At 40.1% G+C, this 15,718-nt stretch overlaps 1 protein-coding gene across 2 annotated transcripts in view; it reads left to right on the forward strand.

Annotated features, from left to right (window-relative positions):
• The window catches only part of DNAH5 (dynein axonemal heavy chain 5), a gene marked incomplete at both ends in the record, with an annotated part of 215,917 nt that overhangs the window by 63,410 nt on the left and 136,789 nt on the right, over nt 1-15,718 (forward strand). For both annotated transcript variants that reach the window (XM_080804575.1, XM_080804576.1), the window contains 8 exons: nt 1,443-1,661; nt 2,673-2,735; nt 3,235-3,473; nt 4,209-4,449; nt 6,597-6,796; nt 9,556-9,709; nt 11,432-11,595; nt 14,600-14,756. In XM_080804575.1, coding sequence (XP_080660701.1) covers nt 1,443-1,661; nt 2,673-2,735; nt 3,235-3,473; nt 4,209-4,449; nt 6,597-6,796; nt 9,556-9,709; nt 11,432-11,595; nt 14,600-14,756 — 1,437 coding nt within the window. The remainder of the gene's footprint in view (nt 1-1,442; nt 1,662-2,672; nt 2,736-3,234; nt 3,474-4,208; nt 4,450-6,596; nt 6,797-9,555; nt 9,710-11,431; nt 11,596-14,599; nt 14,757-15,718) is intronic.

Genomic DNA, 15,718 nt, shown 5'->3' on the forward strand with positions numbered 1-15,718 from the left:
GTTTTACTGTATCATATTTTCTCTTCTGTATGAATATGTTTGCTCAGGAATGGTTACTGTGTTATTCTTTTTAAAGGAGACCAATATGATTGTAGCATTAAAATAATTCCAGAAAAAAATATCTCTTTATCACACCATAACTTAAATGTCTGGACTTAAATTCTGGTGGTGAGGATTGTATACTAGTCTCACATTTTCTGCATCCCTCTTTGAATTTTGGAAAATTTCAAATTAGTATGAAAATGAGTCAGATGACCATGTGTTTGCACCATTGCTGTGTTGGGTCAGGAAAATCATATGGTCCACTGTGCCCTTTTTGGGAATTGAAACATAAGGTAAAGGATCCCTGCTTTGGGTAGAACCAGGAGCATTGCTGGGGGTTTGAAGGGGAGGCAAAGTAACTGACACCCCTGTTTGCCCCTCTCTGTGAATTTAGACAAAACTATAGTCAAGTCAAGATCAAACAAACACCTAACTGTCATCAAGATCAAAATACAACCTTTATTCCTGATAGAATTATTTGGAAGAAGATGTGACTTAGTGTATAACTCCCATATTCCCATTACCACCCAAATCCACACACATGCACGATGGGCTTATGAACACTATATACCAGAATTGTTGAAGAAACTCCCACGTCGGAGGCAGAATTGGAAAGCTGCAGGCCCCTCTGTTACCCTGCTTTACTTTAAGGGTCCTAGGGTGCAGACCGTGGGGATGCATTCAAGGAAGAAGAAGAAAGAGGGAGAAAGGCACTGGGCTAGGTTTGTCCAAATCAACAGTCTCTTCCCCAAATTAATGATTAGCTATTCATTCCACCTCTATAGTGAGAACTAATGGTGGGAGAGTAGGGCAGGGAGATTTAGGGAAAACCCTTTCTCATGAAAACCAGTTTTAATCTTTTGCCAAGAGAGTAGTTTAGTGTTTTGCATCTTGAGGGCAATGACTTGGCTCAGGCTTTGATGCACAAGTTCCTTCTTGTGTCTTAATATTGGAACCTCTTGCCAACACAATGAAATGGGATAGAGTTAAAACCCTGATTTATTTTATTATCCTCATATTAGCAGTTGGATTAATTTATATTTTTTATTTACTTGATATAATTTTGAAATCTTGAAATACAATTTAGGGGCCTAAGTAAACATACCCTTTATTTGTATAATGATTTATAGTTTTTATAGTGTTTGAAATTCATTTAAAATGCTGTTTTTTGATATTTGCAAAAATCCTGTGAAGCAGTCAGGGAATTCTCCCATTTTACAGATGAGGAAACTGAAGCTTAGGGGCTCAGTTGCTCATTTAAGCTTTTATCGTTTGCAAGAGGAATTGAAGAACTTTTGGGGCAGTTTCCCAAGCACTCTGGTCTTTTCCATTTTAATGTTTTAAATGAGTGTGTGTGCGCATCTGACTGGTAGAAATTAAATTTTCCTTCTTTTTTGTAGGAATCCTATGCCCTGCTTAACAAATACGGGCTTCTGATAGAAAAGGAAGAGATGGACAAAGTTGATACTCTGCGTTATTCTTGGGAGAAGCTTCTGGCTCGTGCCAGAGAAGTTCAGAATGAGTTAGTCTCACTGCAGCCTGGTTTCAGGAAGGAACTTATCAGCACCGTGGAGGTCTTCCTCCAGGACTGTCACCAGTTCTACTTGGACTATGATTTGGTACAACTCCAGCTTTTTCTGTTTGTATTTTTGGGGAAGAGCGAACAGAGCATGCAAAATGTTCAAAGATTTATGTCAAGTTTAATGAAATTCCCTAGGAGTGGGAATTTTATTTTAATGAGAGCAATCTAAGAAATGAGAATTTAAAAAGTGCTGTCCATGTTATATCATTGGTCTGTTCCTGAGGTTGTCTGATAACTTTCTAAACTTGTGTAGACAAATGCTATTCACATATAGTTAAAACAGACCTATAGCTTTCCTTGGTTCTACAAATACTGCAGAGTTCCACGCATGTGCCAGGCACTGTCCTTGGTGCTGAAGACAGTGCACAAGACAGATGGAGTTCATGTTTTAGTCATTCAAGAGTTTCAGTGCCAACTCTCCTACTGGGAATATGCTGTATAATAAGACACGTTTCTAGCCAATTATAATATACTACAGAAAGGAAATATGTAGAGTAAAGGGTACAGTTTGTGCCCACTATATAGGAAAAACACACCAAACCACAGTTTGTGGAGTTATGAGATTGGATCCATGGACTAACTTCATGGATGAAGAAATGCAGAAATCCATTGTAGGTGTTTAATGTAGGAAAACCTGTTGGGAATGTTAAGGTTATAGGTCACTTTGCAAATAGATATGAGAATGGTTAAAACACATTAGGGTTTTAGTTGAAAACCAGACATCTGGCCTTCTTATCAAGTGCTTATTGACATTTCTTTGCCTGTGTCACCTAAGAAATGAATAGTACTAGTTTTTAATTTTCAAAATTTCTTGAAATTTAGAAGTTGTGGTATTTGTCGTGGTATTATTTAGAAGTTGTGATTTTTTTAGACTTGAAAATATTTCCAAATGAGACACTTTCCTGAGTCCTTTTCTACAATTAAAAAATGAAGTTTTCTGTCATTGATGTGACATGCATGAAAGCTAACTTTGATGCACAAATACTTTGAGCTCATAAAACCCATAGGCAACACTTCATTCTATTTTATATTTAACTTTTTGTTTCAGAATGGTCCAATGGCCAGTGGCTTGAAACCCCAGGAAGCCAGTGATAGGCTTATCATGTTTCAGGTAATCTTTTTAGTTTCTATGCCCTTCTAAACAACCAAAACCTTAAGGTGTTTTGGACACATACATTTCCCCCCTTAATATAGAAAGGCCTATTGTGGCATATTTTTAAAAATGTGATTTGGGGGGCGCCTGGGTGGCTCAGTGGGTTAAGCCGCTGCCTTCGGCTCAGGTCATGATCTCAGGGTCCTGGGTTCGAGTCCCGCATTGAGCTCTCTGCTCAGCAGGGAGCCTGCTTCCCTCTCTCCCTCTCTCTCCGCCTGCCTCTCTGTCTACTGTGATCTCTCTCTGTCAAATAAATAAATAAAATCTTTTAAAAAAATGTGATTTGGGATGATTATAATTGGAGTTAGTTTCTATGTAATTAGCTATAGTTATTTACTATTCTTACTTGTCTGTGCTCAGAGATCATACATGTTTGCTTCTTTGACAAGCTTTTGAAATTTACATGTTTATTCATGTGTCAGTCTTCTCGATGAGTTTCCTCTTATGTTTTCTTTAGAATCAATTTGATAATATCTATCGGAAATACATCACCTATACTGGAGGAGAGGAGCTTTTTGGGCTGCCGGTTACTCAGTATCCTCAGCTTCTTGAAATAAAGAAGCAATTAAATCTTCTACAGAAAATATATACTCTATACAACACTGTCATAGAAACTGTAAATAGCTATCATGATATCCTTTGGTCAGAAGTGAATATTGAAAAAATCAACAGTGAACTTTCAGAGTTCCAGAACAGGTGAGAAATTAAATGTTTAGCACGCCCAGAGCTATTGAATCTCAAATGCTTTCTTTTTTGATAGGCTGTCAAGTTCTCTTCTCACCCCCAGATGTTTTGCAAGCACATCTCGTGCTGCCTTGCTGTTGTCTGTTGACATCACCCCTGTCAGACACTATTTATTAATTACTCCTGTGTGTGCGTGGTGAGACAAGCACATCCTTTAAACCTGGGTGAATCTGGTCAAGGGCTTTTCTGCATCTTGGAGGGAGATGATCTCTATTTATGTTACACTTACCAACATTTGAAGTTTATGTGAGATGACTTCCTGTAATAAAAACAGGAGCCCTCTGATTTTTCTTTATTCTTTTAAGTGTTGAACCCAATGAAAATAGAGGGTCATTTGTTACATTTTTTTGGTTGACAGCCCGATACACTCTGTTGTGCTTTGTACTTAGAATACCTGTTAGTAGAATTGAGTTGAATTGGGAGGTACCTCTATCCTTTAAAACAATGCCTTTTTTTTCTAGTTAATTTTTATGAGGAAGTTGAAGAAAATCTTTCCTCATTGGGAGGAGCAATCTTCTATAAGGTATAAGTTTGTTATATTAACAGATATCCTCTCAGTCATGAGATTTAAAAATGCGGTAAATATTCAAAATGGCTGTTTTTGATAGAAATGCTAGGAGAGAGTCTTGGATGAGATACAGCCAGGCTCATCTTTGAATAACTGCTCATGGTGACTTCACTTCGCAGGTGTCGGAAGCTGCCCCGAGCCTTGAAAGACTGGCAGGCTTTCTTGGATCTGAAGAAGACCATTGATGATTTCAGTGAATGTTGCCCACTCCTGGAGCACATGGCCAGTAAGGCTATGATGGAGAGGCACTGGAAAAGGATAGCTGCTCTCACTGGGCATAGTCTGGATGTGGGGAATGAAGCCTTTAAATTAAGAAATATCATGGAGGCACCGCTTCTGAAATACAAGGAGGAAATAGAGGTACAGTTGATAGAAAGCATGATGCAGTGGGGGGATTGGAAGGTCCCATAGGATTTATTTTGATAGTATTCCTACATTACAGAATGTTGGATCAGTAAACCATATTAAGTCAATTAAAATGCTTTTCAGTGCATTCAGCTCTTCATTCCTTCAACAAATGTTTACATGACAGGTTCTGTGTTAAGTGCTGGGAACATAAGGATGCATTCCTGCATTCATAGATCATTAAATAATTTGTGTAGTGAAATAATTATCCAAATAAAGGTATAGTTACAAGATGTGGTAAATACCATTGAAGTAAAAGTATCTGCACTAGGACAGCCTATAATAATAAGCGTAACCTCTTTGGGGGTGGGGGGTGTTAAAGTAGTGAATGCTGGGGTGCATATCCATGACTGCTGGGGAGTACATGTCCACGTGCTTGCTTGGTAGGGCAGGGAGAGGTTTGGAAAGTGCCAGAAGTCAGTGTCAGGCAGGTGAGGCAGCATGTGTAAAAGGTCTGAAGTATGTTTGGGAAACCAGAGGAAAACCAGCATAATGAAGGTGTGTTACCAATTTTGGTCTTTGGACCAATGGGGAGCCATCTGAGAGACATATTTTGAACAGAGATGACATGGTTGGGTTTGCATTTTGTAAAGATCGTTGTGGTAAATGCATGGAGAAAGGATTGGGGGAGGGCCAGTGGGAATGATGGGACAGTCAACTGAGGGTTATAAGAATATCTCAGACAAGAGATAATGGTATCTTGGATGAGAGGGCAGGTAGTGAAGCTGGAGAGGAGAGAGAAGATTGAGAAGATCTTTAGAAGGCAAAGCTGGGTAGAATTTGGTGAGCGGGGGAACATGGTAGGAGAAAAAAGGGGAAGGGTTAAGGAGGAGCCCTAGATTTCCTGCTGAGAAATCTCAGTGGATGAACATGCTAATCAGTGAGATAGGGAATTATTGGAAGGGAATCAGTTGGATGACAAGGTGCAAAGAACTTAGGGCATGAATTTGATATTTTACAGACCGTGTTTGGGATTCTCTTGATAGATCCAAGTACAGAGGCCCAGTTGGCAAATGGATATGGGTCTTATATGGAGACACAAAAGGTTACAGGCTATGGGCATAGATGAGTTCACCCAGAGAGGGAGTGCATTATGAGAGGAGAAGAGGGCAAGGACAGGGCTTGACTCATAGTCCAGAAATAAATGTGGCTGCAGAGGAGCCTGGGATAGTCAGGTTTCTGTTGATTCCTCCTCTCATACTGCATTGATTTGGCTCTAGAGTTAAATCAGATACACAGTAAACTTTGAGTCTTTGATTAGAGTTTCAGAATTTAAAAGGTTAAAATTAAAGGTTAAAATTAAAGGTTAAAATTTAAAAACATGATCTGTTTTTATCCAAATGGAGATATAATTGACATATAACATCATTTAAGTTTAAGGTATATAATGTATTGAGTGGATACACTGATACTGCTGCATGATTGTCACTGTGGTGTTAGCTAACACCTCTGCTGGCCACATAGTTACCATTTCGTCTAGCAGTGGTAGCAGTTAAGCTCTAGTCTATTAGGAAGTTTAATATTTGCAATATAGTTTTGTTCTCTATAATCCCTATTGTATGTATTGGATCTCCAGGCCTTATTCATCTACTGGTTGCAAGTATGTACCCTTAAACATCTGTCCTATTGCCCCTCTCCCAGCCTCTGGTAACTACCATTCCCCTTGGTTCTTTTTTGAGTTTGGTGTTTTCGGATTCCACATGTAAGGGATATCATAGAGTATTTGTCTCTGTCTGACTTGTCTCACCCTAATGCCCTCAAGTTCTGTCCATGTTGTTGCCAGTGGCAGGATGTCCTTTCTCATGGCTGAATAGCATTCCATTGTGGCATGTCTTTTCTGTCGTCTTTCTTTCTGGTAGAGTTTGGTGGGAAGTTTTCCAACTTAAGGTTCTGTTATTTAGTAATAGCTCCACCTTCGTCTCTTTCCCTAATTGTATATCTTCATACACATGCGCCATTTCTTATATTGCCTTTTATAGCTGGAAAAAATGTAGAGGAACGTATGAGGCAAATAGTGAGGTCAGGACCTTTGCTGAATCTGGACTGTTGACGAAGGATGTGTGACTTTCGTGTGATCCAACGAGAGCTTGCAATTTTAATAGGACATCTGCATCAGTGCAGTGAAAGAGAAGGACATTGAGCAGAAGCTGAAGCAGGTGACGAACGAGTGGGACAGCAAAGCATTCACCTTTGGCAGCTTTAAAGCCCGGGGAGAGCTCCTCTTACGGGGAGACAGCACCTCCGAAATCATCGCCAGCATGGAGGACAGCTTGATGCTGCTGGGCTCCCTACTGAGCAACAGGTAAGAAGTCCATCCGTCTCTCCCCTGAGATTCGGGAAACATGATAATGAACATTTTTAAGGGAAATTCATTTTTAAGATGCAGCAGTAGCCCCCATATCATTTAAATGTTAAAAATCCTTGTTGTAATTTTCGCCTCTGCCACAGCACGTATAATCCTGTTTTTATTTCATTATCCCCTGTTTGTGGGATGTGTCTGAGACCATCAACTGGACAAAATAACACAACATGTAATTAGCCACTCGGATCTTGCGGAACGTTTCAGCTTTGCTGCTGACAAGCCTCGCCACACAGCTGACAGCTCGACCGGCTCCGGAGTCCAGGGGAAATTAGGCTGAGTTTCAGAATAATCATCTACTTGGGAAATCATTGTGCCAACTTATGTGGACTAGAAACTCTTAGTTGTGTCCATACTTTAATGAGATGACAGATTAAGATGGAGAAGAAATTTAATTCATAAAGAAAAGTAAAACAGCGCAGTCAGATACTAGTCTAACACCTCTACCTGACACTTCCCAGCAAAGCCTTCACGCTTTGGACACAGGAGCGTTAGACTCATGAACTGAACGTTTCCTTGGTTGATTGCTTGCTTTGGCTCCTTCGGAAATAATTTATTGTTCTCCAGCATCTTCTCAAATATTTGGTGATAGGGTAACAAGTGGGTATCATTGAGATATGAGTTTTTTGCATTCTGTCTTTCAAATATCACTCTACTCTGTGTACATATGTGTTTCAGTAATTTTCGTGTAAGGATTAATAACCCCTTAATACTGTTTGCATAAAAATTTATCTCCTTCATATTTACTTGGTTCACTTGAGTGTTTGAAGTGAGTAATCTGGAATATACAATTAGATCTTAGAGATTTAGACCATTGGTAATCTTGACTCTGAACTGCTCAGGATTTGAGAGTTTTAATGAATTTGGTTGTGATTCATACCCAAGTAGGGTAAAGGATAGATGGAAAATAACACTCCTTAGGGAGGTAGAAAATGTAGACTTATAAATTAAGTAAAAATTGTTTATGTTAAGGATCGGTCAACTCTCCTTACAATGACATTGAATTCACAGACAGGAGTTGTGTGAGGAACACATATTCAGTACAAATTTGTTGAACATCTACTATGTGCCCTGTGCTCTTCTAGGTGCTATGGAAAGAAGAGTGAATAAATCAAAGACCTCCGTTGCTGTAGAACTGCATTCTAGTGAAAAACATAAATAACCCCCCCTGTAAATGTGCAATATTAAAACAGTTTATTAACAATTAAGACTATGGGAATGAAAATTTCATTCACAAATATGACTCATATTTGAGAAGACTTCAAGTCCATAGTCTGTTGGAATAGGGGTGTCAATAGGGAGAAGAAGAAGAGGCAGTACTGTAACAGGCAATGGAATCATTTAGAATTTTATCTGTGAATAATAGAGGCACCACATACAACATTGTGTGCATCAGACTGAGGTTTGCATGTCTCTCACATAAAGGAATCTCTAAGGTTGATGAGAAGCGCCACCTCATCATCAGGGATCTAGGCCTTGTCTGGCTTCCTTTTCTGTCTCGTCCAAGTGTGGTCCTCTACCGTAATTCCCCTTCTGTCCCGTGCTGCTACTGCTCATCCAGGAGAGTGGTTCTCAGAGTTGGCTATAAGCTGGACACACCTAGGGAACTTACATCCCAGTGCCTGGGCCACATCTCAGACCGGTCGAATCAGAGTCTCTTGGAGGTGGGGTCCGGGAGGGCATGAGTAGTTTTTAAGGTCTGCGGGATGATCCCAGACTGCAGCCAAGGTTAAGAACTACTGATGTGGAACTTAGTCCTGGGACTGCACGCTGCTGCAGAGGGGGCTGGGAAATTCTTTACTGTAACTGGGCAGCTCTGTGTCCAGGGAGAAATGGAGTTCTCTATCCAAAGAGAAGGAGAAAAGACGTTGCAAGACCACGCCAGTTTCTGTCCCAAGGAAGAAAAAGGGAAGCTATAGGTTAACTATAAAAAGTGGCTTTCAGAGTGTACACGTACAGATGTATAAGCCTTAACACATGCATACTTGTGTGTGCGCACGCACACACACACACACGCACACACACAATCATGAGTGGGTGGATATGAGTGAGTGGGAAGTTGGAAAGAGACCCAGAAAAGGGGAGGCTAGAGAGATCGCAGAGGTTGTCATATTTGAAAATTGAATTAGTTGTTTGGTCTCCACCAGTGTCTCTGTAATTACTCCATTTTATATGAAAACCCAGAGAGTTCCTGGAATAAGCACAGAAGGTCAGCAGAAAGAATGTGATGCTCTTGGTTGTAGCAACACTGACTCGGATTTTTATTTCTCTAGAAGTTGGGTGGAGTCAAGTCTAAGTTGCTAACAAGTTGAGCAATGTCCAATAAATAGTGATGAATTCATCCCTTAGTAGCATCATTTTAAAAGCCAGGAACAGGGGGCAGCTGGCTGGCTCAGTCTGAAGAGCATGTGACTCTTGATCTCAGGGTTGTGAGTTCAAGCCCCACGTTGGATGTAGAGATCACTTAAATAAAACTTAAAAAAAAAAAAAAGCCAGCAACATAAAGTCCTAAAGATCACTTAAATAAAACTTAAAAAAAAAAAAAAAACAAAGCCAGCAACATAAAGTCCTAAAGAAATGGGTAAAAATTAGGTTAAAAAAATCTTTCAGTTTGAAAACAACAACAATAAAAAGAAAACACTAAAAAAACAACAACAACAACAACAAACCCACCCAAATGCTGAACATATTTTCCATTTTAGGTACAATATGCCATTCAAGGCCCAGATTCAAAAGTGGGTGCAATGCCTTTCCAACTCAACAGACATCATTGAGAACTGGATGATGGTACAGAACTTGTGGATTTACCTAGAAGCTGTCTTTGTCGGAGGAGATATTGCTAAGCAGCTGCCCAAGGTTTGAATATTGTCCTTAGGAATTCATCAGAGGTTTAGCTTAGAAAATTGTCCAATAATTGTCCAATTGTCAATCTTTTTGTCGCCTTTGAACTGTTTTTTAAAGAGTAATTGTGGAGAAGAAGGGATGCGATTGCTAGAGAACTGGGCCATTTTGTAGGAAGCGGAGGGTTAAGAAAACAAAGGACAGATGCCTGCATAATTGATACATTTCTTCAGGTAATTTGAAGGTAGAATTTGGAACAGTGTGGAACTATGGAATTGTTATCTCAACAATGGTAGGATAATTTCTTCTGCTATTACTGACAGTTTTAAACAACCATGCTGAACGGTATACCCAATTATATCTGCACTGGAAAACTGGGGGTTGGAAACAGGCAGGAAAAATCTCCAGAACAAAAAAAGGACTTCTCAGGATTGTGGATCATGTTTCTGTCACCAGATTAAATCATCTCACGGGGAAGATGGAGGGTAGTATTTTGAGATTTTTATAAAAAAACGTTTCTACCAAATCTCAAGGATTCTTATTCAATTACCTTAAATTGTTTGCAAAATTGCGATGTTTTAACAATATGCTTGGGTTTTAGAAGCATGATTATGTTGAGCGCTCTCTGTGCTCGGCCTTCCAACCTTTCCGCGTGACAAGTTTTCAGTGTCGTTATAGAGGACGGATCTGTTGGCCTATGTATTTTTTACCTACCACTGAAATGTTTCCACACACTGAAATTTTAAGTATTTATATTTATTTTTGCTTTTATATTTGGGCATGAGTTTCTTCTTGCTGGGTGGAGGTGAATCTCAAATTGGACTTAATAGTGGAAACTTGTCACATACAATATTGAAGGAGCTGGGTGGGGTGTCTGGGTCTCCTATTTGATATTACATGCTTATTGGTAAATTATAGAAAGTTTAAGGGAAGAAAACAAAAATTATTTCTACTCTCTCAAAGTAATCTCTGTATTTTCCACTTTTTTCTTCTGAAAAAAAATCTATGTTTAAAAATTTTATAGCATTAGGGTTATACTGTAATTAATTTTGTTTTATTTATTTATTAAAGATTTATTTATTTGAGAGAGTGCACACATGTGGGGAGGGGCAGAGGGAATCTTTTTTTTTTTTTTTTAAAGACTTTATTTATTTGAGAGAGAGCAAGAGCGGGGTTAGGGGTAGAGGAAGATGGAGAGGCAGACTCCCTGCTAAACAGGGAGACTGATGTGGGGCTCGATGTGAGGCTCGATGTGGGGCTTGATCCTAGGACTCTGAAATCATGACCTGAGCTGAAACCAAGAGTCAGATGCTTGACTGACTAAGCCATCCAGGCATCCCCTAATTTTGTATCTTATTTTAAATGTTTGCCTTGTTTCCTAGATATAAAAACAATTCAGTGCTCAGAATAGAAAACTTGAAAAACATAAAATTCACTTTATTTAGAGATAACTGTAAAAAATGCCTGGGAGTGCTCTTCCCTCCCAGGCTGTCTCATATTGTATTTTCATTTCTGTATCTGTCTTCTTTTAGTTAACATAATGGGGGTATCTTCTTTAAGGAAGGGGGTGGGATAGTGCAGAAGGAGAGTTGAAATAGAACACTTGTGACATTTCAGGCATGTACACTTGGGGTATCGAGACTGGTCAGAAATCTGGTCTCAGTGGAAGGTCTGTGAGATGCTCTGACTTTGAGATCACAGATGTGTCCAAGTGTGTGTTGTTACCTCATTCTGTAGGAAGCCAAGCGCTTTTCCAATATCGATAAATCTTGGGTGAAGATTATGACTCGGGCCCACGAAATGCCAAATGTCATTCAGTGTTGTGTTGGGGATGAGACCATGGGGCAGCTGTTACCACACTTGCTGGACCAGTTGGAGATGTGCCAGAAATCCCTCACTGGGTAAGTTAATTGGCCCTGGGAAACCTGCCTTAGCATCCTAGAGATGAATGGGACCAGAGGGACTAGACAGCATTAGGAACATTGATTTTCTTTTGCTGAAACTTAGTTCATGTCTGATGTTGTTGTACAGATAAAACTGGTAGCTCAGCACCTCATGTTTTGGAATATTGGGACTTAGGGCTTCTTCCATTACTGGGACAAGATCTTGCAAACATTCTCATGAAGCTTTTGCTTTTTAAAATTAATGCACCTACTTTTCCAGTTTCCTTCTTAGAAAAACATCTAAAGAGACAAAATATTTCATTATATGCAACCAAGAACAATATGAACAGTGTAATGTACACACATAGTCAAGATTATATAGAAATGAGGCTTTATACATCTGAGGTGTGTACACACACACACACACACACACACGTATAGGAAGCAGGTTGGGTGAATTCCAGGAGCAACAGATATTTTTCTTTTCTTTTCCTTTGGCTAGTCAAGATCAAGTCATGTGAGCAGAAATATTTTAAATAGTAATATTGTAAAAACAGTTAACTACACATACTTTCATTTATAATTTATTCTTACTGAAGTGTAATTGACATACAACATTATACTAGTTTTAATATACAACAAAACTACTTGCAAGCAGATCCTCCAAAATAGATTTTTAGAAAAAATAGACTCTCAGGTATGAATGATTTGATACATTTTATAAAATTGTTGAATGAAAGCAAGTGACTGTTGAAGGACATTTGACGAAAGGACTTTTGTTTTCGAATAGTTGATCACGTGCCATTCTTTTTAACCATAATGATTAGCACGACCAGCCATGTTGCAGCGCCTCTAAAGGTTCTTGGCTGGAGACCTAGCTTGATGGCCGTATAGTCTACCACCAGACTCAAGCCAGAGGGAAAGAAGAAAAGGATTAGAAAGCTTGCATGCTCTCAGAGCTCTTCATGTTGGAAAGGCTGAGGGGCACGAATCACTAGGACATCATGCAGGACTCAGTTGCCCCTGAGCAGCTTGCTGAGGAATCATGTCACTGGTCTTTCTGCAGCTGAATTTGTTGCTTTTCTTTGCTTCCTCCTCTCCCACCCTCCACTGCACATACACACTCATGCATGCAAACACACTCCTTTTTCCCTCTTTACTTTTTCATTCTTTTTTTTATCATGCTCTATCTCTTTGACGTTGTTTTGTAACTCCTTGGAGGAATAAGTCTACTCTGAAATTATTCATAGTTTTTACTGAGGTTTTCATGACTTTTGGTTCCCTAAGGGTTATGGGCCAAAGCACATAGTCCTGGTATAAACACTGGAGTATTAATGTTTACACAGAAGAACACTCTTCCCAGATGATGAGGGTCTGCAGCAATCAGAAGGGACTTACGACAGGTCCGGAATAAACTGTCTTGTCTACTCTGTCACAGCGGTTTGGTCGTCACGTTCCACGTGCCTCCTTTCAGCCTTGTCTCACTGGAGAGACAACATTACCTGATTCCTCATCAGAATCAGACTAGGTTACTGTGAAGGGGACAACAAGTAAGGGGGACAAATTGGCAAGAATGTTTTTACTCTTACCAATAAGAATAAAGAATAAGGAATTTCCTATTCTCAATAAAGAGTAAAGATTAAGCTTCTACAAATAAGATAGATTGGGATATTTAAAATAAAATTCACCTTTTTAGAGTAAGGAAAGAAAAGCTAAAACAAACAACATAAAAAACTCTGAGCATAAAAGTAAGACTTCAGGGAAATGAGGAGGATGGAAACAGAAACTCTGGGCAGTCTTATTCTGCCCCCTCTCTGAGGCCAGACTTTGTATTTTTTTTCACATGCCCAAAGTGAATAAATCCAAATTGCCAAAACGATCTCTTGTAGAGTGTATTTTACTGAGTATTTCATGAGCGTTGAGGAGGAAGATGACATCGCAGCAAAGCTTGTTCATTTCTGTAGCTTTAGAGGCACCTCACTTCCACAGTCTACCCTTCTGTCTCCTTCTTTTCTTTGCTTCTTTCAGTCTCTGAAAAAAGTCCTCTCTTTTGTCTTAAGAAGTTTGGCTCCTGCCCTCATGCCGGGCCTCCCACGCAATGACACACATGTCTAGCATTAGACTAAGTGTGGCCAGCCAAGTGTGGTCTAGAGGGTGCAGCTGGCTTGGCTTCGGGTCTACACCGTCCTTAGTAAAAACTCTACCTTCCTATGAAGAGACTCTGCCTGTATGCACTAAGAACATTTCCCCCATGATTTTACACAGGAATGAAACAATAATACACATGACCAGGAAGGAACAGAAATTTTTTAAAAAGGTAAAAGTTTAAAAAGGATTTCTGGTAAGATTTTACAATGTAAGGAATAACAATGAAAACAACAATAATTTTATGGAAGTATGCAAGAAAATAAAGTTACAGTGGTACAGATAGGAAAATAACAGAAAAATTATATCCATAGCATAAAGGGTCGCTGTAAAATAAATAGAGAAATGAAAGCACAGTTGAAAGCAGGGCAATGACGGAAACATTCCCCGGGTTTCAGAACATCCTGGAGCAGAGAGCAGCACCAGAACCTCTTCACACGGTTTATTCAGAGCTGGATTTTACTTCTGCTTTGGTGATGGATTCATTGTGTTCTTTAAGATGCAATCCAAGAATGAGATGCAGCCTTTCGCTGACACAGCACTGTGCTTGCAAACAAATCTACACCCCCCCCCAAACTCACGGTGTATAATTGCTCCCGTCTTCCACCAAGAAAGTACAGTTTTCCAAATGAAGTCAAATGTATACCTTACCCTTGTGAAAACTGAAGAAATTCACCTATCAATCCTGTAAAAAAACCATTTCTCGTCCAAATATGGAATGTTACTTGGCAAGAGGAGGAATAAAACAAAACAAGACGTTGAACAGTATATGGGAAAATGAGATTGTCTCAAGATCTTTCCCCAGCCAGATTAATTTATTTCTGGAAAGGCCTGCTCTGTGTGCTTATACAGTATCTCTTTGCCTCTCCCCACACAGGTACTTGGAGAAAAAACGGCTGTGCTTTCCTCGGTTCTTCTTCGTCTCAGACCCTGCGCTCTTGGAGATCCTGGGGCAGGCGTCAGACACACACACTATACAGGCCCATTTGCTGAACGTGTTCGACAACATCAAAACCGTCAAGTTCCACGAAAAGGTTTGCCTACTTCGAACTGCTGGCCAGCACTTGCCATCTCTTAAACTTCCACTGTCTTTATGAAGTAGCTCTGGTCGGTACAAAGGGTGACTTCCCTGTCTGTTCGCGCTCTCAGCCCGTGATGAAAAGCGAACTTCTGGGCCCCATTTGCCTTTAGAACTGTGTGATTTCTTAATCTCCAAAGTGTAAATTTGAGTAACAACTAATTTAAACATGATTAGGAGTGCACTGTGTGTAGCATTCGTGGTTTTGCGTGCCAAGCTAGGTGTTTAGAAATTCGACAAACCAAAGAAAGCAACTGTTCAGAAAATAATGCCTTCGCTAAACAGAATTACCTCAGCGATTGGATTGTTTTAATCAGCTTTCAGACATTTTTGGCATGATCGTAATCCCTGTTTCTCATCATGCTTGATTGAAACCTTTTTTTTAAAAACACTTCCAAGAAGTTTCTAGAATCATGGAGTTGCAGGGAACCTAAGAGAAGCCATTCAACGTGAGGATGTTGCCATTTGCGCAGCTGCCAGGGGGTGCTGCCTGATCCATCCCGCCGCCCACAATTCCCGGAGACAGTGACCCTCTAGTTTGACAGTGTGTTCTGTCGTCCCCTGGGGCTTCCTGTAATCCCTCATTTATTCATCCTGGCGTGTGGTTTGCTCTTACTGAGCAGCCTCCGTGTGCCAGACGGCATGCATAACACGGGAATACAGAGGCCTCGGGGAGCTGTGCTCGGGTGGGGTCTTTCTAGAGCGCAGTCGCTGCGCTGGTGGGCCCGTCGCATCACAAACAGTCGAAAGCCGGTCCTGTAAGTTCACGCCCCTGGGTACGTGCCAGGCATGGTGCTCGTCCTGCGGTTCCAAGGAAGAATTGATCATAATCAGCACTGAAGGCGTTTTTATGCAATACAGCATTCATCAGACATTTGGCAACTTAACGGTTGATAATTATCGATTGGCTGCACTTGT

Source organism: Martes martes (genome assembly GCF_963455335.1).
Source record: "Martes martes genome assembly, chromosome: 5".
In the NCBI taxonomy this organism is placed as follows: domain Eukaryota; kingdom Metazoa; phylum Chordata; class Mammalia; order Carnivora; family Mustelidae; genus Martes; species Martes martes.